The sequence below is a fragment of the Apis cerana genome, linkage group LG10 (assembly GCF_029169275.1).
Source record: "Apis cerana isolate GH-2021 linkage group LG10, AcerK_1.0, whole genome shotgun sequence".
Lineage (NCBI taxonomy): Eukaryota > Metazoa > Arthropoda > Insecta > Hymenoptera > Apidae > Apis > Apis cerana.
The window spans coordinates 12,220,164-12,246,357 of NC_083861.1; the positions used below are offsets into that span (position 1 = coordinate 12,220,164).

Below are 26,194 nucleotides of genomic sequence, written 5' to 3' on the forward strand. Positions count from 1 at the left end.
GTCGCTACATCTGTCACTAAAGCATCAAAGCTGAATCTTTATCCGTCTGGTAGCTGTCGTTTTGAAATCTCCGAAACGTGGGCTGAAGGAGCGGCGGAGATGAAAGAGAACTATATTAGCCGTAAACTCATCCGTCAGCGTCAAAACGTCAAAGACTTGCCATTGGGGTATTAACGGCGCCATAACTTCGCAGAAACGGAGCAAGAGGGAAGAGCGAGACAGAGAGAGATAAACGGGAAAACAAAGACGGATATACAATGGAAGTAGAACTCCCAGAGACTTTATTTCTTCTGGGAAATATTACAAGATAGAAAGATTTAATATTACCTCGTCCCCGAACCGTTGATTGAAAATGGAAAATTGAACGGGAACGATCATCCTTATCGTAAATAGTCGTAATACGATTACTATATTATATATATAAATTTATTTTAAAAAGTCGGAATTATTATCGAATCGATGATTACAGCTTGGAGTCAAAGTTATTTTTTTTTTTCCCGTTCCAAACCTATCTTCGGTATCGAGCGGTTGATTTAAAATTTAAATCTTATCTAGAATTTTCGCGATGGAAAAAAATAATCGCACTTTATCGCGTTCCTCGTCCACGCACGAAACGTAGCGAATTGAAATCGAAACGACAACAACCAACGACCACGACTCTATATATTCGCTCCGCTGTATTATAGTATGTATAGTTTGCATTCCAACGCAAAATACCCTCTACTCGGAGGCTAACTTTATCGGTTACCGCGAATACGCAGTCTACGCGGTGATAATTCGTCGTAATTACCTTGTAACATAACTACTCGACCGATCGCTTTATCTTATTTAAAATCGTATCGCGTGAAACGGTGTCACAATCTCGCAACCGCCTGGAACGGCGTTATATATGTATGGTATATTTTATAAATCGGGTCACGATCGACTTGTGGTCGTTTCGCGTGAGTTTCGAGAGAGAGAGAGAGAGAGAGAGAGAGAGAGAGAAACGAGACGAAAATTGGAAAGTTATCGAGACGAAGATAGACGCGGGATCGGTCGTTGAACGAAAGTCGACGAAAACACGGATCGGATTCGGTGTACGGTGGATGAGCGTACGCGACAAACTCGAGGCGCGGTCGGGGCGATAATTAAAACGCTTTTACAAAACTGTAGGCAAACAGCGCTTAAGTGGCTGTCATTCGTTACCCCGTGGGCTGTGGCAAGTCGGTAAGTCGCTGAGCGAGCAATCAATCACCCGACATTCCCTTCCCCACCGACCCATTACATTTCTATTTTGAAAGCTGCTTATTAAGCGGGGCCGGTCGGAGAGACAGACAGGTTTCACGGTATAAAATATCGGGTTGCTGTGGTGGCAGGGACGAGGTTCCGTGTCGAGGTAGCTATGGCAGGCCGAGGGGTAGGGGCGCGCGGGGCGTGGGGGGACCGGGAGCAGCGGGGCCGAGAGGGGAAAGGAGCGGGGAGGGGTGAGGGAGGAGAGGAGGCGAGGAGGGGGGGGGGATGGACGGCTGTAAAAGCGGTGAAATATCAAAGCCGGGATGGGAGCTGTCATCGTCGGGCCAACATCATGGGTGGCGTGTTGAATTAGAATGCCTTCCCACACCCCACACAGGGCCAAACCCCACCGCAATTCTCCCACCATAATCCTCCGGCTGGGAATGGTGGGGGAGGACGAGAGAGGACAGGTTACAGGAGGCTAGGCTGAGCGAGAAGGAGGGGAAGAGAACGGATCTCGTCGGCAGACGGCGCTGTCGTCGCATTCCACTCGGTGCACCGTACAGCTCGGTCGAGAGCTGCTACTATTTTCCTGGATTCCGTTCGGTGTGCATCGTTTCCGTTTCGTGTACCGTATATTTCGTACCACGGAGAAGGATCGATCGGCCAAAACGCGTATATATACGCGAAACCGTGCCCCGGAACGCGCCGAATATATCGCTTTCTTTCCCGTTTCTCCCGTCTCTGTGTCTCGTTCAATCGTAGTTTCGTGCAGTGATTGGCTTAACAAGTGCAAAACCAAATGGTTGTTCTCGAGGAAGGCGGTATGCTGACCACTGGACATAATCAATATTTACAACCGGATTATCTTTCTCCGCTTCCAACCACGGTCAGTATACGCGTATACATTTCGAATTCGTATTCCCCTCGATTCTCGTTTTTTAAACGCTTTTACCCGAGTAAATTACGCGTTCGAGAATAGAAGAGGAAGAGAGAGAGAGAGAGAGAGAGATAACGTTTCTTCGTAGATCGTTTCTTTTCCTCGCTTATTTTCTCGCGAAACGATAAGAAGGACGAGTTTCTGTTCGAAAATATCGGGAGGGGAGCGGGGAAGGGGGAAAAAGAAGGAATCGTCCGCTCGGTTCACAGCGTACGGGGTGTAGCGACGGTAGCGACGGTACGCGTTGTCCGACGGGTTGCTGTGCGTTCGTTCGTTCGTTCGTTCGTTCGTTCGTTCGTCTGTGTATTTCCAATCAAATTTCTACTTTTATCTTCAAAACGTCTCGACGTTTCGTCGCCGTATTTGTGTAGTAACGTGTTGCTCAACTTTATTTTACAGTTGGATGCGAAGAAGAGTCCTTTAGCTTTATTGGCTCAAACATGCAGTCAAATAGGTGCCGATTCTCCGACAAAGCCTTTGATTTCCCCGCTGGATAAAACGTCCAAAGGCATGAATACCGGTACAAATGCGAAATCTCCACCAGCCGCCAAGTTGGAACGGAGTACACGCAGCAGCCCGTCGGACGGGAAGTCGTTGGCGTTTAAACCTTACGAGACTAACGTCGTCTCGAAGAAGTCGTCCTCCGACGAGAGTAGACCTGCTTCCAAAGCGAGTGTTCACAGTGTCAGTGGTCAAGAGAGTTGTGGTGTGAGTGCGAGTGATAGCGGAAATCACGCGGCGGAGAAAAAGTCATCGGGAAATCGTACGCCCGTCGGTCGGAAGTCGGCCTCGCCCGCGAGTCAAGCGACGGCCACGGCGAGCACCACGCCGTCCATCACCGATCGCAAGACACCGGCGGATCGTGAGAAAACCGACGGATCGCCCCGTAGTAACAACAACAACAACAACAACAACAACAACAATAGTAACAACAACAACAACAACAACAACAATGGAACGAGCCCGATCATTAGATCCGGTATGGAGATTCTGTCCGGTGGCCACGCCAAGGATACCAATCTGGCCGCTTACAAGCCCGGCACTCTCGCAGGATTCTCGGGAAATCCGTTGTGCTGTCCACCCGGATTGGCGGAAAATCCGGCGTTCAGACCTCCGTTCGCCGGCGCGTCGCCGTTCTCCCATCATCACGCCGCCGCAGCGGCCCTCCTCGGTTATCCATCGAGCACCCCCACGGGTGGAAACCCGTATCTGAGCTACGCTCGCGTGAAGACGCCCGCCGGCGGCGAGGCGCTGGTCCCGGTCTGCAAGGATCCTTACTGCACCGGTTGTCAATACAGTATGCACAGCGCGCAATTGATGATGGGGACGGGAAGCTGCCCGAGCGGGTGCACGCAGTGCGACCATCAGAAGTACGGTCTTGCGATGGCGTTGTCGTCGTTCGGCCCCATGGCACCCCCGTCGCTCTCCTACCCGTCCACGTTGACCGGCGGCAGGCCGTACGTTTGCAATTGGATCGCCGGCGACTCTTACTGCGGGAAACGTTTCACCACCTCGGAGGAACTTCTCCAACATCTTCGCAGCCACACCAGTTTGACCGGTGGCGATCACGCGTCCTCCTCGGCGGCCCTCCTCGCCAACCCGCACCCGCATCCCTTGCTCTCGCCGTCGGCAGCTCTCCACCGCGCGAGCGCCGCCGCCGCCGCCACTTACCCGACGCCTTCGCTCAGCCCCCTCGGCGCTAGATACCATCCGTACGGGAAACCGCCGACGGGGCCTCTTCCAGCCTCGTTAGCCGCCTCGCCTTACAGCGCGTTCAACGCGCTGGGACCCTACTACTCCCCGTACGCGATCTACGGGCAGAGGATCGGTGCCGCCGTGCACCCTTGAATCATCGTGGATGCGCGGCAATCGTGTCGAACGTTTTCAGTGCGCGGCCCGTCGTTCGTGTAAACGTAGCGAAAACCATCCGACCGACAGACGCGACCGCGTTCGTTCGCCAACCACCGCTGCCGCTGCTGCCGCCGCCGCCGCTGTTGTTGCTGTTGTGTAAATAATAATTCAACGTGTATTATAGAAATTTATTTAAAGAGATATGTGCATACATATACATATATACGTGTGTGTGTGTCTGCGCGCGCGCGCCTGCGCGCGTGCGTGTGTATATGTATATGTATATATATGTGGCGCGTGCGCATGCGTGTATAAATTCAAGATTATGGAATTCGAGTTTCTAAGGATATCTCGCGTGACAGTTTTTTGACGGTTTCATCGTGGAAAATCATCCTTGTTCGCGCAAAAATCTGTATCGACGTATATCTCCCGACGTTTTGATCGTTACGTAGGAAAGGAACATGTACGCCGGATGAAACGAGTCGAAAACGGAGGAGGGACGCCTCTGTTCCTCACACGGCGCGTATAGCGCGTACATTTCGACGTGTCCCTCGCGACGATTACGCCAGCGAAGGAAACACGTCGTCGAAATTTTTCTTTCTTTTTTTTCTTTTTCTTCGTCTTCTTCTTCTTCTTCTTTTTCTACTTCCACTTCTACTTCTACTTCCACGCAACGCAGGTAACACGTTGAACGGGAATCGTTTCGTCCGTTTCGTTTCTTAACCACGAGAGTCGTTGTTTCGCGAGAACAATGGACACGATGAAAATTACGATACTGCTAATCATCCCTGCTTTCTTCGACGATAAAAACGCGTTCGATGGTGCGTGTCTTGAAACGGTCGTGCATGTTCTAATGTCCACAATATAACTGTGATATTACGCTATTTTTTCGAGAGAGGAAAAAAAAAATTAATAGGAGATAAAATATCAACGATCGTATCTAACGCTGTATCTATAAAGTGTATCGTCTAACTTATTCGTATCGTTTGTACAAGTGGAGAGACGATGAGACGATGGTCGAAATGTGATGGTCGAGCCGAAAACGAAACGTGTCAAAGTCGTTTCTTGGACTTTTTTCCTTTTTTTTTTTTTTCTCAACGCAAGTGGTATAAAGGGTATACATACATATAATAACGAAATCTTTTCAATTTATCAGGGGAAAATAGAAATCGTGGGATTTTGATTCCTTTCTTTTTTTTTTTTCTCTTTTTTATTCTAAAAAAAACTACTCTTCCGATCGAAGAAGGAACGTGAATGTACGATAAAAAAAACGCATTATTTGCACTGTAAATATCTCTTGTAAATATCGTTGAGTTTCCATACCGCTTTAATAAAAATAATGTTTGTGAAATCATTAAATTTGTCTTTTCATTGATACTTTTGCACTGTCAATTTCTCCCTCGATACTCGTGTGAAACTCGTCGAATATTTTGTTCTTTCTTTCTTTCTCTTTCTTTCTTCTTCTTTTTCCCGATCAACAAAAAACACTTGGTCTTCTCCCCTGTCTATCTACGATTTCTTACGACGGGTAGAAACTTTTGCTTCCTCGTTTCAACTCGCAAACGTAGAAACGTAGAAACGTTTTCTTTCCTCTTTTTCCGAAATTATCGGAAGTTTTGAGCTCTCGTTCGTATCGTCGTCGCGTACGTGCGTTCGTTAACGAGAATAGGCGAGAGAGAGAGAGGGAGAGAGAGGGAGAGGAGGGTGGCGGGATATCTAGGGTTCCGATTCGCGCCACCAGGGTGCTCGATCCCCGGGATAACCTAGGAGAGGAGAGTAAATTTATTTCTTTCATTACGGACGGAGCAAGTCGCGAGTTCTCGGGTATCAGCGGTGCAAGGCGGAGCGCATAAATCCGCAGCCTAGCGTCGGGAAGAGGGAGGGGAGGGGACGGTGTGGGTGGCTTCGAGACCCACGCGGAGGAGGGGGGCCCTACCCTCTCGGAGCCGTTGGTTTCTCCGTGGCCAGGGCGCCGCGACAGCGTGCTCGTTGCGGCGGGCGAAGCCCGCTCCGCGAAATAACTGAAATATTCGGTGATTTTAACCGTCGGAATGAATAGTTTCCTCGTATTTCGCGTTCCCCCATCCGCGTTTCACGGATTGGAATTCGTGTTATTTCGCCACCATTACGTGCATCGTTGAATCTCAATTAGCGAGTACTCGTCCAAACTAGGGTATTTTACACGCGCGTCGATCGATCGATCGTTCGTTCGTACGTTGCTGGTCGCTCTATGCCTCCCCCTCCATCCTCTTTCTCGGTCAAAAGTCTGCCAACAAGTTCTTAGCTATTTAAGGAAATCGATATTATTAAATATGTATATATATATATATATATATATATATATACGAGATGTATAAGATGTACAGATATTGTTGCGCGTAAATAAAGTATGTTTCCGACTTGGTATGCGAGTATATGTATAATAAGAGTATAAAATAGAAGAAAGCTTGCGGAAGCTAATAATCCACGATAGGTAATTATTTTTATTTATCATGTAACGAGTAGCGTTTAAGAGTTTAACTAAGAAAAAAAATTTTCAACAATTGGCCTAATGAATGAAATGTTCGAGGCTGAAGAAACTTATGTAACAACGTAGAAATGTATTCATACTTGTGCGAATAAATTGAAAGAAAAAAAAAAAAATACGCAAACTTTTTCCTCTTCTTCACGTTTTCTTTGATAATTTGAACTTCAACTTTACACCGATCGTACGAATTGTCTTTTTCTCTCTCTCTCTCTCTCTCTCTCTCTCTTTCTCTCGCTCTCCAAACATCACGTCACTTTTTAACTTTTGAAAAGTTTTCAAAAATTATTGTCATCGATATTACAGCTTTTATTCGGTCGCGCAAAATCGCAACGTCAATGAAAGTAATGGGATAATGCATGACGCGTTACTTCTCGTTATCGAGGCGTAATAATTTTCCCACTTTTTCCCCAAGAACGAGTAGTAAGTCATGCCTGCAATAACTATTTTCCCTCTCTCTCTCTCTCTCTCTCTCTCGCAATCGTACGAGATTGTAAATCCATCCCAGCCAGTTTTTCAAAACGTAAACGCGACAGATGGCAATTTATCAACTACTTTGTAAGTTACAGCGCACATTGTACATACTTAATGCGTATTCTCTTTTGCTCGGCGTGTCTTTTTTGTTATTCTATTCAGGTTTATCTTGATAATTGGGAAAAACGGGAACGTTGTACTCGCGTTGTACAACGAGGCACGGATAAAGGTGACGAACGATTTATTACCGGTTATTCGCGGAACGCGAGTTTCTCCTCTCCTTAACTCGATCGCTCCTTTTCACCCGCGAGGGAAAGAGCAATTCTGCCAAATTCTGAGAGGATCGGTTCTCGGATTTTGGCGAGGACGGGACGGGCGTGCGAAAGCCGATGGAAATTTTGGCGAGGGAAAGGAAAGGAACGGTCGACCGGATCTTTTTGTCATCGAGAGCGCGTCCTCGAATGACGTGGAATCAACCAGTCCTGGCCAGTCTTACGAGTCAGAGCGGACAATTTAGCACATCAATAACAGGCCGCAGATAAAAGCAGCCCATACATCGTGGCTGACGTATCGTTTGTAATAAAACACAAAGGGGGTCTAGCCGCCAGCGGCATCTGTGTACCGCGTTGTGCAGCCGTTCGTTCATTCTTGCTGTTATTAACAGGCCGTACATCGTGGATGTTTTCTACCTACCATCTCCCGCCGAGTCATACATCACCGCTGAACGCGCGACAGCAAAGAGCAACTATAATTCATCTATAAGCTACAGCTTCGATCCCCACCCTTGGCCAGAAATTGCCAGAAAGACGAAATCGATGGGCGAAACGTTGCCCGCGCGTAAAAATCGAGTTTCCCTCTTTTCCATCCTCCATTTTTCATCGCGATCCCGATTTACCCTCCCATTCCATCCAACAATCTTCCTCCTCGCGCATCGATCGCCAATTAATACGCGATCGAACGCGTCTCGGTCCGTTCTTTCGTTGTTAGTTATTATCGTAGACGCAGATATCCCAACTATCCGTCGCCTCCCGCAGCGTAGCCAAGCCGTTGCGCGATGATGCATCGTCCCTCCTTCTTACCTCCATTTACACCCAGCACGGCCGCCACCCACCGCTCGCGTGTATTTAATTTCCTCGATGCGACCTCTCCAACCATTTCGTATAGTAGCGACAACTTTCCTCGATCGTCTTCCACGCGTTTTCTTTTTCTCTCCTGTTTCTCGTTTCTCGTTCACCAATCTTTGACTTCGATACGATCTTCGTTAAAGAAAAAATTAATTTCGTTTATCGCGAAACAGATTATCGCGTTGCGTCCATTTCACGGCAAACGTTAGACGGCTACCGCGTTATTTCCATCGATCATCGGCCGGAGTCGAGAAGACGACGTCCGTCTCGTCGACGAAGAAATATCGGCCGAAAGATAACAAAGCGGGAAATATTTTTCCCCTTATTTTTCATCGCGTACGATCCCGAAATTTTTAATTCCGAGGGGAAAAGGAAGACTCGGATCGGCTCGAGATCGAGTCGGATTTTCTTGGGATTTAACGACGCGTGAGATTCCGGCTGGCCGAGGAAAAGCGAGGAAAACAAAGGGGTGAGAAAGGGTAGGTGGGGAAAAGTGGGTGAAAAACGGAGGAGAGGGTTGAAGTGTGCGCTAAGCGGCGAGGGTGGGGGGTGCGACGGACCGGATGATGAATTAGCCGAGGTGACCTCTCGCGCGAAATCTCTCCTGCTAGCTCTCGCGGTAGGCAGCTCCCGTGATGTCGGCCCCGAGATGATGGATCGCTCCCCGTCACGGAGCCATTCATCACCTCCATCTATCAGCCACCCCTTCACCTTGCTTTAGAAAGCGAGCATTCGACGGCTATCTACTCGCTTCGGATAGTGATTAATGTTGATCGGAGCGTACCCTGTTATTCGACCTCACTTCCATCTCCCTTCCTTCTCCGCTCGTTATCCCCCCCCAGCCTCCTCTCTCCTCTTCCACGACGTACGTCCACACGTTTCTGGACGTTGACTCGGTATTGACTATGCGCGTTCATCTTCTCGATCGTCGGACAGCTCGTTGGAAACGGCGTAAAGGATCACCTCCGAGCTGCTTCTGCTTCTTTCCCTCCCTGCCATCTTCCCTCGTTTCGTCCTTCTCTCTTCGTCGATCATCGATTTTATATCGGACCGATAATCGTTACGATTATCTTTCTTCGTCCGGTTATCGTCCGGTGGAAAGTCGAAAATGTGTACGGTGGGAGGGAGAGGTGACGGGGACCGTGAAGAATTCGAGGGGGGAAAGACACCAAGAAATCTTTAGGAAACTTTACGCGAATAACTAATCGCGGGGTCAGAGCCGATGTCGGGAATTTACATAATACGACAGTGGCATAGCGATCAACCGAGTCGACTCGCGATGGTTACCGTGAAAGAGGCAAGCGTCGTTCCGCTGGAACGGTCGATAATGTTGCACGAGTCGTATATCGCAGCCTTCTTCTTAATGGGATAGCATTAACCATTTTTCACGCGGCTCCTTTTCCTACCGATTCCGCTTACGTCTCTCTTCCACGTTTAACAGTTGTCGCGGCGTTGTATCCACAACCGGTATAATAATCGATCCACGCTTTTCGAGCCTTCCTTTAATTTCATCGATCAAAACGCGCATACGCGTTTTTTCCATCCATTACCGTCCCGTCCTTCGACTTTGCGTTCCGAAAACGAACGAATATTTCCTTCTTTCCTTATCTCTCCTTATATACGTGGGTACAGTCCACAAATTGTTCTCGCAGGTATACAGGCTCGAAGAGCGAGTATTCTCGCCGCTTCGACTCCGATATCTCCCTCGGACCCAGCCAACCGACTAATGCGACACCGAAACACGGCCATTTAAGTTTTTTTTCTTCGTCCACCGCTCGAGCTTTCGATCCCTCTCCTCGTCTTTCGTTAGCTGTCATTGTCTACGTCCGCCATCGTTCGTAATCGGCAAAAAAGAGAAAATAAGAATTTCGTGTATTTGTTCATTATATATATATATGTGTGTCGAGTTCCTCTCGCGGATACATGCTCGGCAGTCATTCCGAGGTGGAGATATCTTCTTTGAACCCGGTGAAGCGAATAACGCGACATCCATTCCAATTTTTTTCTTCGCGCGTTCTCTTTCTCCAGCCTTCTCGTCTTTCGCTGATCATCGTCATTGTCTATGTTCGTCGTAATTGGGAAAACAGGATAAAACGAGACTACTTGGCGTCTCCGGTACGCAAGTACCCTTGTACTTTGCGCGAATAAATATTTTTTTTCATGGTGGTCTCTGAAAAAAGAAAAAAGATGAAATTTCTTTCGATTCTTTTCGGCGGCTTTTAAACACGTGCGTATCAAATATATTTTTACACAACGAAACACCTTATTGCGCTTTTAAATGTTATCGCGCTTTTGAAAGGATATAGAAGTAAGATGTATGATATTCGTAACGAAAATTGAGAAAGGAACGCGACATAATTATAAACGGGCCTTTTTATATTTACGCAACGCGATAAATCGAATAATTCGAAAAATGTGTTTTCTCGAATCATCGCCTCGTTATTCCTCCATTTTACGTATCGCCGAATATTACATAAACGTGCGACAACTTGCAATTTATTCGCGATACACGGTGAAAAAAAAAGAAAGAAGAAACTCGAAAGAAATTTAACAAAATGTATATATCTGCAAAGCGAGTAGAGGGATGGGATGATGCAAATTAAGTAAGATTATCGTACGTAATTTTGATCGGTAAAACGAATGGTTAATTTAAGCTTGTCAATTATACCGATTATTAACGCTTAAACGCGCGAGTACGAGAGGAAACGAAGATGCATTTTCACCTTGCGTTTCGAGCGATAATAAAATATAAAATCGTGCGGCCGAGCGTATTGAGAGATAGAGTATCCGATTAAATTGGACGCGTCGTTAAATTAATTCGAAATTCATACGAAGAAACGGCGACGAAATATTTTTATTACGTTTTCCTTCGCCCGCGAAACCCGGGAAACGGAATTAATTTCGAACCCGATCGCGATTAAAAGACACTTCGCGTTGCCATCCCGTGATACGGCGTGGAACGCAGTTTCGTGTGCGCGAGCCGCGTCTCCACCCTATCTACCAGCATGCTACGCTTGTAATTACGTTAAATTATTGGATCGAGCATGAAGGAGCGAGTTATCTCTCAATCTAGTCGGCTACAAAGGAACCGCCCGAGTAATTGTGATTGGTGTAACGGAGCCGACCGACAACGGACGTTATTCGCATTTCGTTGTACGCATACGCGTCACACTCGCATCTCCTCGTCGAATCAATCCTATCTGCTTGCTTATTCGCGCGCGTAACGTGGAACGTTCTTTCCACCAAATTTTCTTTTCCCCGCCTCTTTATTATTATTATTTATCGACAACCCCGTTTATCTTTCACTTCCGTACGGGAAAAGAATCGAACGAAGAGATTCGAAAAAAGAAAAGAAAAGGAGACGAAGGTATGGATCCTTTCGGATCGGAATTGGCCTTTGTTGTTTCGCTTTTAACCACGATTTCCAAGTAAAATATTGGCGACGAAAGGCAACGTACGACGAGGGAGAAGGAGGCAGGAAGTCGGAGACGCCAGGTTGGATGGGACATTGATGAGGAAACTTGGGTTGGTTATAGCCGGGGTTGGTGATAAGGAGGCAAGGAGTTGGTAAGTAAGAGGAGGTATAGCGGTGCTTGTGCCGAGAGGTTAAGCCCGAGCTATCTCTTGCCTCGCGTTATCCTCCGAGCCCGTATATATCCGGCCGAATCGAGGCTAGATATAAGTAACTAGCTAGGTTCGGGCGGAACGACGTTGCCGCTCCTTATCGCGTCGTTTTACAATCTTAATACATAGGAATCGGCAATCTCGCTTAACGAACCGCGGCAACTCTCCTTCCCCAAATACGAATTAAAATCCAAACCGCAAACAGATTTTCGCCCTTCTGCGTATACGCTCCCTATACTTATTATTGCATATACGAACGAATTTCGTATATAATTCTCTCTCTCTCTCTCTCGATATCGATCGAGTCGCGTTGCAACGATTACGTTTTAATAATAATCGAAGCGTCGATATCCCTCGTAATCGCGTTCCAGCGTATCGTCGTCGACCGTTTCTGACACTTATTTCATTAACGTCAAATAGAATTATACAAGTCGCGGTCGGTGCGAGTCGAGGCTAGAGAGGGGGAGAGGGGTGCGCGTGTGCGTGCGGTTAAGCGATTCCGAGTACGGCGATTCAATTGGTGGGTTGGAACGAATTCCAAGTAAGGAGCGAGCGAACTCTCCACCGTCGAGCGATACGTGGCAACGCGACGAGGTATATAAATGTTATAAAAAACGGCTCGTTCCTCGATCCATCCATCCATCCATCCATCCATCTTTTCTCGAAATCTTCGTAAGAGAAATTTATACTCTCGATCCGAAGATCGCTTCGTTTCTCGATTTACGACGCGGTGGGAATTATCGGACGAATTTACGACGGAGGGGGAAGGACGATGATACGAAGATGGAGATAGGTGGATAGGGCGGTTATTAAATTCTCGACGCGAGGATCGTTTATGCGTTTATTCAAATATAAATAATTGAAAGCAACGGGTTCGATAATGGATTATTCGAGAAACCATCCGTTTTATGGGTATAAAATATACGCCGGGGGAAAAAAAGTGATAATTATATATTTCATTCGGTCGAATTACACCTCACCGATCGAGACGAGTAATTTCGTTTCTTTAAATTAGTATAAATGTTCGTAATGAAAGTTGATCGGACAGGTTCGATTAAAATTCAAGACGAAACGGCTTACATTTAAATACCCGTTTTCTCGTTCTTGCTCCTCTCTCTCTCTCTCTCTCTCTCTCTCTCTTCCTCTTTTCGAAGATACATTTATTAAACCTTAAGTTTTACGATTGTTATCCTTTAAACGTAATGATTCATTCCATGTTATTTTGGATAAAAATCTGTCGTTAAAATTTATAATCCTATTAACGCAGAAATGCCCGATGAAGATCGTGATTCGAATCAAAATACGTCGTAACTCTTCGTTATCGACGGCACGGGTTAATTTTATATATATATATATATATATATATATATGTATATATACATATCTATGGAAATTACAGGATCGTGAAATCCGATCTTTTAGACACGGATTTGAAAACGAAGTTGATGCCGTCGTTTCGTTTCTTTATTTTCGCAACGAAGGCGAAAACCGAGTAAACCGAATTTTCTAAGCCTTAACTTTGCTCTAATACTCGCAATAAGTAATATGATTCATACGCCGGTTGTCAGCAGGTTGTTACGTTATCGGGCAACCGAAACATATTCCGAAATCGAATAAATTAGCAGTTACACGCCGCGTAGATATTTTATATCGCCGTGTAGAGGAGGGGAGGGGGGGAGGAGTGGTTCTTTATAATCGGCTGAAATGGACGTTCATTTGAAATTCAACGGATGGATCCTCGCGATGCTTGGCTGTTTGCGTGCCCGTGTGCCGTAGTGAGAGAAAGTCGGTGAATTACTGCCATAATTCACGAAGAATAATGAGGGCTTAATTAGCCACGTGATGTAATGCAGACGCGGTAGGAACGGAACGGAACGGAACGAAACGGAACGGAACGGAACGGAACGAGACGAGACGAGACGGAACGGAACGGAACGGAACGGAACGAAACGAAACGAAACGAAACGAAAGACACATCGTGGCGCGCATCGCTCGTAAACCAGCAATTCTTACGATTAATGCGGACATTGTATCTGCGTTGTATCTGGCACACTATGTTTATGAAGTGATTAGCCGGTAGGAACGAACAAGCGCCTATTAAAGTTTCAAATTAACGAGCACACTTTACGGATCTTCAACAGCTCGCGACCAATAATTCTCTCTTCCGTTCCTTCCTACGATTTCCACCCAAGATTTATACCCTCCGTGTTTCTCGTTCCGATGTCCGGGACCATATTTCCACGCTTGTCCATCTTACGAATTAAAAAGTTTCGCGAAATTTCGAGAAAAATCCATCGACTAACTCGATGAGATTCGAAGGAAACGGAAGAAGGAGAGGAAGAAGAAGAAGAAGAAGAAAAGGAGGAGGAGGAAGGACGCGTGACCAGCTGCAGGCATGGGCTCGCGACGACAGGCCGAGGCTAACTATAAAAATAATAGGGTTTCCAGCGAAATAAATTGAGTTATTAACGTGACAGTATCACAATAAATTATGATGAAACGGTTCTAGGGGGCAAAAAGGAACGGTCAGATGGCGGTTGGCGAAAGGTCGGACGGGGCTAACAGCGGTTGATTGCCGGTCGCTCGTTTGTCTCCATGTAGCTTGACAGCAACTATCCTGTCTGGAGTAACGTCAACCGAGTCTGCTAACCAGACCAACGTGATTCGTTCTGTTCTCCGCTTTCTCCCCTCTACGCCCTGTTCCGCCCTTGTTTCGCGTCATACCCGCCGACTGGAAACCGACTGGTGAACAGGCCCAAATACCACCGTGTTACTCCGTGCTACTCGTAATTATCTTTCCCCATAAATTGAAACGAATGCGTTCGCGTCCACGCAACCACTCCGTTTCCACCCGTGAATATCGTCGTATTTTATTTCCTTAATCTCTTCGAATTTATACATCTTTTATACATTTCTCCTATCTTCTCGAAACGAAATAATTTACTCCATGATTTACGACGCGATATAGGTATACGTATTATCAAGCAATTGTGATGTGTTTTACGATCATTACGAAATACGATCGTTGCGCAACGCACCGTTCGATCTACTTCCATCCGCTTTGCTTACGTTTCGGTTGTAAATCGGAAATAAGAGTGTCGGTAAGTAAATAAATTTTGGGTCGGTTGAAATCAGCTTTTTCGCTCGTGGCGGAAGGAAGATGCGTCGTACCCTTCGTTTCCTTCCCCCGAAACGAATAAACCCGAAAGAATTCGGCAGACTTCTTCCTCCAGCGACGATCGATAATTCGATAAAACACGCGGTTACGAACAAGTATTTACCTTTTCCTCCACGCTCCTATCTTAAAAGTGATCTCTTGCTCAAATCGTAACTCGATGAAATTTCGAGATTCGCACCTGTTGCGCGGCCAATTTTCCCCGCTAATGAGACTAGACGATCCTCTCGAATTGTTACTTTCGACTTTTACGAGCGGATTTCGTTCGAAAACGGGAGAGAAAAAATTACGGGCGGAAAGGAATCGGGAACGTACGACCGTTATAAAGTTGAATCGAAACGGTGTATATCTTGCTGCGAACCGTTGTTTAAGAACGGCCGGTATCCCCTCTCCCCTGGGCCGGAACACCTACAGTCCGATCGAGCCATTAATTACCTTTATCGAGCTTCTGTGCCGGCCTCGGCCGTACTCGTCGATCGGGCCCTATCACTGCCAATCAATCTCGAACGCAACAGCGGTGGGGCTTCGTCAAACGTCCCGACGAAATCAGCCAATCTACCGCGGGACAATGGGCCAGCATGATTCGATCGTGTCCCGCCGGCTTTGCATCAACTCCCCGTTCCGAGAACGCTTTCTCGATTCCTCTTTCTCTCTCCCTCCCGTCCCTTTGCCAAACATTAGCCGTTACGCTTCTTCATGAACGAGAACCTGCTTGTGTGTGTGTATATATATATATATATCAATTTTTAATTTTATGATATATATATATTATATGATATTCGATCGTCCGTTTCCATTGTTATTCGGGGAAATTTGGTTAACGGAGCGAGATATATTGGTCCGATCTGTGGCGAATTCGTCGATCGGATTCGCGTTGTACTCGGTGGAAAACTTTCTAATCGTTTTATTACGCGGGGAAAAAGTTGTTTGCGATCGGGATCGCCGATGGTGAATCGAATAATTGTCAAACTAATTGGCGACTCGAAGGAGAAAGATCTATTTTTACTTATTACTTCCTGACAGGCCGAACGATGCGGGTATGCGACATCTGAATAGCTGGCGTCACGTTTTCAATTTTCTACTCACCGGTTCGGCAAGCTGTCCTTACTCGTTAAGCGTACTGACAGCATCACTGGAGCGTTCCCCTTAGATAAATTAAAATATCGATCGGGACACGCCAATTATAAGTTTGACGTTATACTAATATCAGCCACGTCACCGTTCCTACGCGCAAACTTGTACGAGGGAGAGAAAAAGAGGGAGAGAGATTCTAGTAATCGCCGCGATAAATAATTCATCCAATTTTTTTCGAGACTTTATCCGTAACGAATGAAACGACGGTTCCGATAAAAATACCTAAACCGTTCGATACGAAAAGAAGAAGAGGAAAAGAGAAAATCAATCGTTTCGCGGAAGAAAGTGAAACCGAATTGGAGGAAACGAGGCGTCCAAGTTTCGACGGTCGTCGCATCGCATTATCCCAAAGTGGTGGCGAGCGAATACGTACGTGTACGGGTGGAAAAAATCGCGTTGCGATAGGTTGGAAGCGGTAGGTCCAGGAAATCGATATCGACGAGTCGAATCGTTGCTTCTGCGGTCTCGCGGTAAGCAGTTGAAGCGGTTTTCGACGGTTCGCTTTCCAACGTTGCCGAGGTTAATGGACTATTGGTCACGACACGTCGATATCGCGTGTCTAAAAATTCCTTTCCTCTTCGCTTATTCCCGTGTATTCCTAATATTTCTTCTTTTTACACGGCTGTGTACAAATTTTCTTCCTTCCTCCCTTCCTTCCTTTCTCTTTCTTTTCCAGTTTCGTGGAGGGAAAAACGGCGTGGACGACGATATATCGGCAAGTGTGCGCGCTTTGGTGGCGGGGAGAGGGGGGAGCAGAGGCGGTAGCGGAGCGGCGATGGAGGCAGGTAGATGGTATGCAGACGTTGACTAGAGTCAGCCGGGGTGGTTGCGCATTTAGCGAGCTGTCGCCCCCAACCAGTCCGTCGTGTCAGCCCACTGACAGTTTTCATTCCGCGAATACTTGACGCGCAACCGGCTCCTCTTCGCTCGCTTCGTTTCTACGAGAGAGCGCCGCCGCATCGTGCCGATCGTTCCGATTAATTATTTTCTCCGCCGACTACTTTTCCTCCTCCTTCTCCTCCTCCTCCTTCTTCTTCTTCTCTTCCTTTTCCTCTTCTACTCCGTAGAACGGAGCAGTTGTGGGTCTAGTTTATCGAAAGAGTATAAAGAAAGGAAAAAGAGGACGGTTGAAACGAACGAGGGGGGAATTATTTTGGAAACCCGGTGAGCGAAAGTCGATCGTTTCTCTCGATTGCCAATTCGTCTGTTCGCGTTTTATCGGACGTCACTCGTAAATGGTACGTGTCCGTGGATGGACGAGCGCGGCGCGACGGCCGTTCACCGTTTCTATAAGGAGCGCTGACAGCGCCGATCGTCGGGATTAATTATTTCGTTGCCGGCCACTCGACGACCGTGCTCGTTGCACAAATCGCGTCTAATCGACCGGTAGACACGAGTTTTCGATCCGCGAATATCTCTGGAAGAAAGTAGCCTCCCATCTCTTATTCGAACGAGCATCATCGCGCTACCGTTTACAAACAGGGGAAAAAGATTCGAAATCGTCTATCCTGTTCGATTCGGATGCGAAAGTTTAAGCTTCGGATGAAATGATTGGGAGAAGGGAGGGAAGAGGGAGGTGGGGAGAGGAGGATAGGTGGAAGTTCGATTCAGGGCGAAAGGGAAGGATTAATGGCGCAGGCGGGACACAGCAGGGCCATAAATCGGCGCACGGCCAGGAATTACCGGCTCGCAACTTGCGAAATATGACGGTCTCATAAATCCGAGTCCACTAGCCCGCGCGCCTCCATCGACCACGTCGACTAGTCCCGCTTCCAGTCTCGCGCCACCGTGTCGCGATCTCGCTCCTACTTCTAACTCGCGGCCTAACCGCGTCCTCGTCCCCCGCGGAATACACGCGAGAGCGTCCCGGCTGCGTGCACACGTATATACACACATATATATATATACGTTTCAGGCCGGCGTGCAACGGCCATTTATAACTTGCGCGCCTGGAAAACCGAGGTCCATAACCTAATACGTTCGTTCCGCTCGGCGAGGGGAGGCGTCGAGAAAGGAGTTGAACAAAGAACGAGACATTCGGAGAGGACGGACGGATGGAGACACGACACGGTGTGTCGTAACGATGTGCCGATCGATTCGCTTACCGTTCCTTCGCGTCCGTCCAGATACGTCGACGCGCGGTTTTCCATCTAAATTTCCAATCGTTGGTATTTTCGACGGAGAAAATTACCTCTTTTTCCTCTCCTCGTCGGTCCAGGGCCGGGGAGATTATTCATCGATAATTGTTTCGCGAATTGTATCGAATGGAAGTGCGTTCGTTTCCTTTTGAAAAAGGTAAAGAAACGTAGATACGCGCGTTTATCGGTTCAATTAGCGCAAGGTTAATGGCATGACGCGATAAGTTTATCGAAACGTTGAAAATTACGTATTACAATGTTTCCACCGTTGTGTTTACCGAAATGAAAAATACGCGAGCTCCGCAAAATTGGCATCGCCCGTAAACGCTCGTTACCCCGCTCGCCTCGGCCGATGCGTATTTTTAATTCCCGCTCTGCGAAAAATATTTAAAATTCTGTCCGCCGTCCGTTTGATCGCGTCGATCACGTTGCGATTCGATGCAATCGTAGGCGCGAATGGAACGTTTTCGATCGCTTCTAAAAAGCAAGGAGAAAGCAACGTTGAAATTAATTTCTTCGATCATACGAGAAACGCAACCACGCATAATACGAAAGAGCAGCTTAAACGGGGTACAATAGCCGAGCCACTTTCCCACCGCGATAACGCTTTAGCTTGAATTATTCCGCAATTTTCAACGAAATTGTCTCTGCGCGTGATTTGTGCGGTTATTAAGATTTACAGAGATTAGACGGATATATGGTACGCGTTATTACGAAGATACGAGTAACGTGTAACGTAGCAAAACATCGTGCGCGTAATTCGATCGTGAACGAACAATGCCGCGTTCGAACGAATGAGAGATCGATAATTTCGTTTTAATTTTTTTCTTTTTTTTTTTTTTTTTTTGCGTCGTAGAAAATCGATGGAAATCTCTCTCTCTCTCTCTCTCTCTCTCTCTCGATCTCGAAATAATAACACGCGTTTTTTAAGCGTGTCGCGGCGTAAATAGGAAGGAATGTTTGCACCAATTAGAATCGCAATAAACGCGAGTACGAATCGCGGCGTTCGATCGCGAATATCGAATTGCCAGAATAAAATATCCGCGGATACGCAACGCCTACCGTTATCCGTGGAAATGGAATTTACGGTTCGCCCACCGGCTATTAAGTAATGATGATGATAATGATGATAATAATAATAATAATAATAATAACAACAACAATAATTTGTTTCGGCGAACAAATGTTTGTTTATTGATTTTAGCGGCAGTCTGTCACACGTTGTTACCCATACGTTGCAATAAAAGGAAGTTTGAAACGTCGTTCGTTTTGTTATTTGCATATTACACGCGCTCGCAATATCGGAATATCGGCTTCGGTTAAAAACACGTCGTATATCAATCGTCTTTATAAATTTCATTTCTTATTCGATACGGTTTTGCAAATGCTACGCGAATATCGCGTAATTTCGAACGATGATCGGGGGAATTCTTTCCGACTTGACAATCGTTTCTTTCCTTCTTTTCCTTTTTCTTCTTCTTTTTTTCCTTCTCCTTTCGAAAAATTAATCCTTCGGTTGGAGAGATGGAAGATTGGGAAGGAGGGAGGGGGGGATAATTCACGAGGAAGAACGGAGCGATTATTTTAATTTTTTCCCCGAGTCGAAAAAGATTTAAATCGCGGTAAAAGGCGTGTATACAAAGTAGGCTATCTTACGGCCCAGCGTCGGATAAACGACTATTAAACGAAAAAATAGTTTTATCTCCGATCGTAAATATTTCCGCTCGTTGATTGTTAATTTATTCGCGTTACGTATAAATATTTGTATATAATTTGTGACAATTTTAAAAGTCGAAACAGATGTGTGTATATATATATATATATATATATTCGAACGAGGCGAGCGTTCGCGTGATAGGCCGTTTTATTACGCGATCGATCCTAAAATTTATACGCGCGGAATAATAAAATTTGCTAGAGACGCGAGAGAAGGGCTATCGAAATTCATAAAGTTATAATAATAAAATTGAAAAGCAAGTTGGATTTCGCGGTATGACGGGTTTCGCGGTTATCGCGATAAACACGCGAATCGCGTAAAAAAATTTATAGCGGCATAACGCTCGGCTTCGTTAGTTTCCATTCGATTAAAACCACGGCCGAGAGGAATTTATATATATATATATGTATATATAAATATATACATATATATATATAGGCGCGGTATTCCGCGGGTCGGCTAGTCACACCGAGTCGGTTACGTACACTTACACGGTTGCGCACGCACCGTAGAAGGCGGGGAGCGCTCGTTACCATTCATAACGTTATCTCAAATTATAAAGTATCTCGCATTTCATATCTTTCCCTCTTTCTCTCCCCGTATCTCCTTAACGGCCGCCCGACAGGCTTAATCGACCGTTAATCGAACGAGCAACAGGCAAGTAACCTTAGTGGAAACGAGAATTAACAGGCTGACAGCTATACCTTATCGAGTATTACCGCGCGTATTCGCGGGATATTAGAAAGGTATAGGAGGCGCGGATATGGTGGAATTCGTTGGACTGACGGGGGAGGGGGGATGACGAGGATACCGCCGGCAACACCGCTTCTATTTGTAACGTTCGCGGGATCGACGCGGGAGGGGAGGGGAAGAGAGGTGGGGCGAAAATATTCGGTACATTCAACGGCGTGTCAGATGAAGCTAATTGAACGTTAATCGAGCGGATAAGAGGCGACCAGTTTTGAACGGAAACGAGAGTTACGGGTTGACGGGTAATATATATATATATACGTATGGTAATTCTTGGCGATAATAGGGAAAAGGAGAAGGAAGAGGAGGAGGAGGAGAAGGAGAGCGAAGCTTAAAGGCGAAGCGACAGTGGCGCTAATTGACAGTGGTGGTTGCCGTCGGAACCGCTGTCGCCTTCGGACTTTCCTCCGTCTCTAACCTCAAATCCACGTGCAATTAATCCAACGCGCGTCGTCGAAACGTTCGCTGCTTCGTTACACTCGTTCGATAATCGTTGAAAGAAAGTGTCGCGTTAAAATCGTGCGCGATCCCCATCTTTTTCAACCCGACAAGATACGCACATCGAAACGTTCGCAAGATCGATCGAGGGACGAAGAGAGTGTCATCGCTCGAATCATCTTATTACTATTATAATCATCGTCATCGTTACTCGGGAAACGGAAGGAACAAGCGTTTTGTTACGAGCGTAGATCGTACGAATCGGCTCGAATTACGGAGAATTTCGGAGCTGGGAGTCGGATCGTAGATCGTAGGCATACAAAGTTTTCTGCATACCCGGCCGCTATTTTCGTACGTCGACCGGGAACCGACGATGGTCGACGACTCGCTTTGAACGAGATATCGCGATGTTGACCGCATAAATCGACGGTAGATACGGCGGTTAGTCCCGCGTACGTGTAGACACGAGCGGGTACAAACGCGGATACACCCACACGGTGTGGGATTTTAACGCGAGTCCGGGTGCCGGACAACCGAGCCGTACACGTATGTATCGAAAGTAATCTACCGTCGGATTACTTTGATGGCGCAGCCAGCCTAAGCGGATCAAAGAGACTTCTCTCTCTCTCTCTCTTTCTCTCCTCCGTTTCGTTTCGTTTCGTTTCGTTTCTCTTCCCCACGCTTTATCTTTGTTAGATACTTCACGGAGACGTGTCTAATGCGTTGTCCGCATTAATACCGACCGATCTCCTACACGCTCCACCCTGCCTTTCATCTCACGCTGATTTAACCGTGTTGTAAAAAGAATTTACTGGATCGTATATATCCGGACCGTAACATCCTTAGTAGAGGGAGGTAGGAAGGAAGGGAGGGGAGGGTGGAAGAGCAAATCCACGCGCAGGCCGTCGTCGAAACTAAACGCAAAAATAGACACCCTGCTGCTGCTGCTCTTCTTCTTCTTCTTCTTTCTCCTCCTCTTCTCTCGCCTTCTTACGGAATATACGGGAGAAGGGTAGGAGAAAAGAGGAAGAAGAAGAAGAAGAAGAAGAAGGCGAGAACGACGGGCGACGCGACGCGCATCGATAGTTGGCCGAGTGAGTCACGTAGCGCGGGGTGCGTTTATCCGGCCCTTCTTTAACAGGGCCTCCTTCAGCCGTTCCTCTCTTTCCAATCATCTTTTACACGCGTTTTACCCACGCGCGATCTCGACCAGTTTTATGTGTCACAGGTGCGGTGAAATTGTTCTCGCGAAATCTTACTCTTCTTTCCCTCCTTCTTTCTATTCCGATTTACCATAGTTTTTCTCCGTCGAAAAGTCCATCTGGTTATGGTTATTGAGCGACGCAAAGAAGAAAGGAAAGAAAGACGCCTCTTCTCGTTGCGAGTTTAACGCGTGTCATTACGCCACGTTGGAAGATCGACGTCGGATACGTTCTCTTGGCGCATGTACACATACACACGTGACGTAAGGTTGCGCGTACAAGGTGGTGTCACGAGTCGGCGGCAATAGCTCGAGAAACGTGAGAGAACGTTTAACGGGTAATCAAGATCGTATACAATGAGGAATAAGGTTGGTTAGGTGACAAAGGAGAGAGATAACGATCACCGTTCCCACAATGACTAACGCGATTATAGGATTGTGCAACAGTTTTATTAGTTTTGACGTGTCGCAACGAGTATCCACGTTATCTCGCGATCGCGTAGACGCGGCAACAAATTGATTCAACCTTCCTATATTTCGAATCCATTTCCGTCGAGCGCATTATCGTCCGTGCGATAGTTGGCGATAGTTGACGTAAATTTTCCGCTGGAGAGCGAGCAAAGGTTGGTCGGACGGCGGCGTGGATCGGACAGGTGTGGACGCGGCTGTAGCGTGGTACGAAGCGCGAGCGAGGGGTGAGATGCAACATATTGCCCCGTAGCCGACTCTTATCGACTGGGGGCAGACAGCAGCGAGCTGGTAGGAAGGCTGGCTGGCTGGCTGGCTGGCTGGGCTGGGCTGGATGGAGGGCAGATTTACGAGGACCGCTCGGATAGCGAATGATAAACGCGAGTCGAGATAGCTTTATTTATTCGCGGCGTCCCTTCGCCTCGCCGGTTCGCCGTGGCGCGGCGCGCCGATTGTCAGAACCGTGTCCGCGCCACGGGACTCCGCTAGGTCGAGATGCCTCCTTGACATAACGACTTTGTTTTACATACGCTGCCAACCGGCCGTTGCTGCAACGTCGATATAATTTATGCGCCTCCACCTTTCCGTCCCTGCTCCGCTCGAGTCCGCCTTTATTTTTCTCCCTCGCCCACCACTCCCCCTCTTTAAAATTAACGCGATCGATCTCGGGTCGAAGGTTCGACCCGTCTTTCGTCCAGATTCGATCGAGATTATCGCCGCGCGCTAGAAGTCGCGATTGTCAACAATTTCTTCGAATTCGAGTGGAAAGGAGATCTATCTTGCGCGCATGCGGAGAGAGTCGATAGGAGCGTTCCCTTTTCGATCTTTAGAAAAATCGTTTGACGGATGGACGTATATGTATAAATATTTTTCTTAATAAATTCGTGGCAATTTATTACACGTTACGTATACACATATATGTCCAATGATGATACGGTATCTTGTTGATAAACGCTTAAAGTAATCGTAATGGCGTAGAGACGTTGACTCACGCTTAAAATTTAAAACGTAACGTTTTAAACGGCATTTCGTTGTTTTCCTTCCATTCTTAATTAACGTTAACGCTTCGGGTTATCGGCGAAAGCGCTTGTTTCCCAAGAAAATAACACGGACATTTATGAAATATTAATAAAATTAAACGCTTTACAACCGTTGTAAAGATATTTTTTCGATACCTTCCATTCCTCCTCGTGTATATTCCTCGTCTAAGATATTTCGTCGTATAAAAGCTAGAATAGAGGTGGTAGGCCTGCGCAACGATAAAAGTCGTAATTTTGGTTTAAACGTTTTACGATTCTTCGGCTGTGCGCTCGATGCTAACGCGTAATTAAAAAGGAAAAAAAGAAGAGAGAGAGAGAGAAATATCAAACGATTGAAATTTATTCTCATCTAACGGACGTAAGATTTAAACGTGGCAATGAATTATCTAATTGTCGCGTAAAACGGAACGATAATCGATAATGTAAAATCCGTACGAAACGTCTCGTTTTTTTTTTTTCTCTCTCTTCTTTTACGACTCGATGTACAAATCCGTGGATCGAAAGGAAGGAAAAATATACGGTACGATATAATGAACGCTTTCGACCGATTCGAACGCACAGCGCTCGAATCGCTACGCATTGTTGATTGTTGGGGGAAATTTATGCGTTCTGTTCGTTTGAATTACGAGTAGAAAGTCGATAAGGTACATCGTGCTCACGATACAAGAATAACCCGGCATATTTACGATATTCGTTTCAATTTTATCTAATCGGCTCCAGGCCATTAATTATTAGTAGCTGTGAACAATTACTACGTTTCGCGCGCGTCTTCCTGTAACTTTCTACCGTATCTCCCTTCCCTCTTTCCTCCCCCTCGAGTTTTCGCTCAAAAACACACGCCTACGATACTTTGCACCGTTTCGTGATCCACGTTCCGTTCTTCGCCGAAAAGACGAAAGAAACGTAGGAGGTGACCTTAAGAAGAATCTTTTTCTTCCTTTTCGCGGCGATCGTTTTTATCACGCCGCGGAAACAAAGCAAGCTCCCGTATTTTCGTTACGCTCGACAACTCGGCCAAGATTGATCGACACGAGTTGACAGGTGTCGGAGAAATCGGTGGCCGACTAACCGATTCGCGTTCTCGCGAAAATCGAGATGAGCTCGTATAAATTAACAACTCCGTTTTCATCGCGATGCCGGGCCACCATCCTCTGGTTACACCTCGAAAAACGGAAATAGCTCTCGGCTTATCTCGCCGCATCCGTCGTTAAACTAAAAAGTTTTCTTCGCTTCCCCTCCCCGATCTCCACCCGTGGAGCGGAATTTAGCAGGGCGGGCGATCGGAGCGGATGAGAGCCACTGATGTTCGGCGAGCAAATGAAAAGTGGAGAAGGCGCGCGCCTCGTCGCACCGCTTCGGCTGGCATAATGATTAGCAAGGGACCCGCCGTGGATATAAGTATAGGTACACGTGGGGCAACGCGAGCAACACGCACGTCCGCGAGGGCGGGGAGGACGGGGAGGAGGAAGGAAGGAGAGAGGAAGGAGAGACAGATTCGCCTGTCCCGTTCGTTTGTCCGTGCACCGTCGGCGGCATGCTTCGTGTCGGGCTGACAGCTCGTATCTACATTCTGCCCGCGAGAATCTTTATAAGCGTTCGTGGGCGAGTGACGAGCTCGATGACTGGCGGGCGTGACGCCTCGCCTTCCTTCGTGCCTCGTTACGACCGGCGTTACGGGGGCTGACACCGTGGATGGGGTAACCAGTTCCCATGCGCGCGACCGAATATTCCTAAAACTGAAAATTCCTAAGAATTATCGTTTCGTTATTCTCGGTTCTCTTTTCGAACAGAGTTTCTTCTCGTTCCATGTTCCGCGAGATGGAGATAAAGGTGTACGAGGTGGTTCGCGAAGGAAAAACGTTTCCTTTCCTGTATTTTAATTCGATGCGTTAAACTGGTTTCTACTTGTGCGCGTTCCTTAGGCAAGGTAACGGTTTCGTCGTCGAAGAATTCGATACGAGTTTATAATTGGAAAGATGGTAAACGCGCGCGATACGCAATAATGGATACGCCGTACTTGTTGAATATTCGTGAGAATCGGGACTCGTTCCGTTCGGGCAAAACGTGAAACAAGTTCCCGTGCATTAACATTCTACGGTGCGTCTTTGAACTATTAAGAGGAGCCAAAAACCAGTCTCGGCCCCTGATGCATTATTCCGTTAAGTGGTTGTCACAAATTCGACCTTAATTGTAGGAATGACAAATGGCACGCCTATGTTCGGCGTGTTTTGTGTCCTCTCGGACGTCACCGACGTTACAAACCGTTCCAACACACTCGGCCGGCCGACGTTCCATATTCGAGTACTAGGAAACAGACTTAATTAAGAGGGACGGCGGTGGCCGGTGTTGCATGCCTTCGATTTTTAAACGTGTCCATTAGCTCT

General features: G+C 46.9%; 2 protein-coding genes and 1 long non-coding RNA gene across 3 annotated transcripts in view; 2 read left to right on the forward strand and 1 right to left on the reverse strand.

The window, feature by feature from the left end:
- The first annotated feature begins 1,537 nt into the window (after window positions 1-1,537).
- LOC108002217 (zinc finger protein Noc) lies at window positions 1,538-5,362 on the forward strand. Its single transcript, XM_017063753.3, has 2 exons — window positions 1,538-2,101; window positions 2,552-5,362. Exons 1-2 carry the CDS (start codon window positions 2,015-2,017, stop codon window positions 3,998-4,000), a joined length of 1,536 nt encoding a protein of 511 aa, XP_016919242.2. The 5' UTR covers window positions 1,538-2,014; the 3' UTR covers window positions 4,001-5,362.
- Window positions 5,181-26,194, reverse strand: part of LOC108002219 (uncharacterized) — a 61,637-nt gene continuing 40,623 nt past the window's right edge. The window contains exon 3 of the long non-coding RNA XR_009831494.1: window positions 5,181-10,295. This is a non-coding gene — a long non-coding RNA (uncharacterized LOC108002219). The remainder of the gene's footprint in view (window positions 10,296-26,194) is intronic.
- Window positions 10,293-26,194, forward strand: part of LOC107993988 (neurotrimin-like) — a 171,424-nt gene continuing 155,522 nt past the window's right edge. The window contains exon 1 of the mRNA XM_062080718.1: window positions 10,293-11,692. The gene's annotated coding sequence lies outside the window, so the exon portion shown is untranslated. The remainder of the gene's footprint in view (window positions 11,693-26,194) is intronic.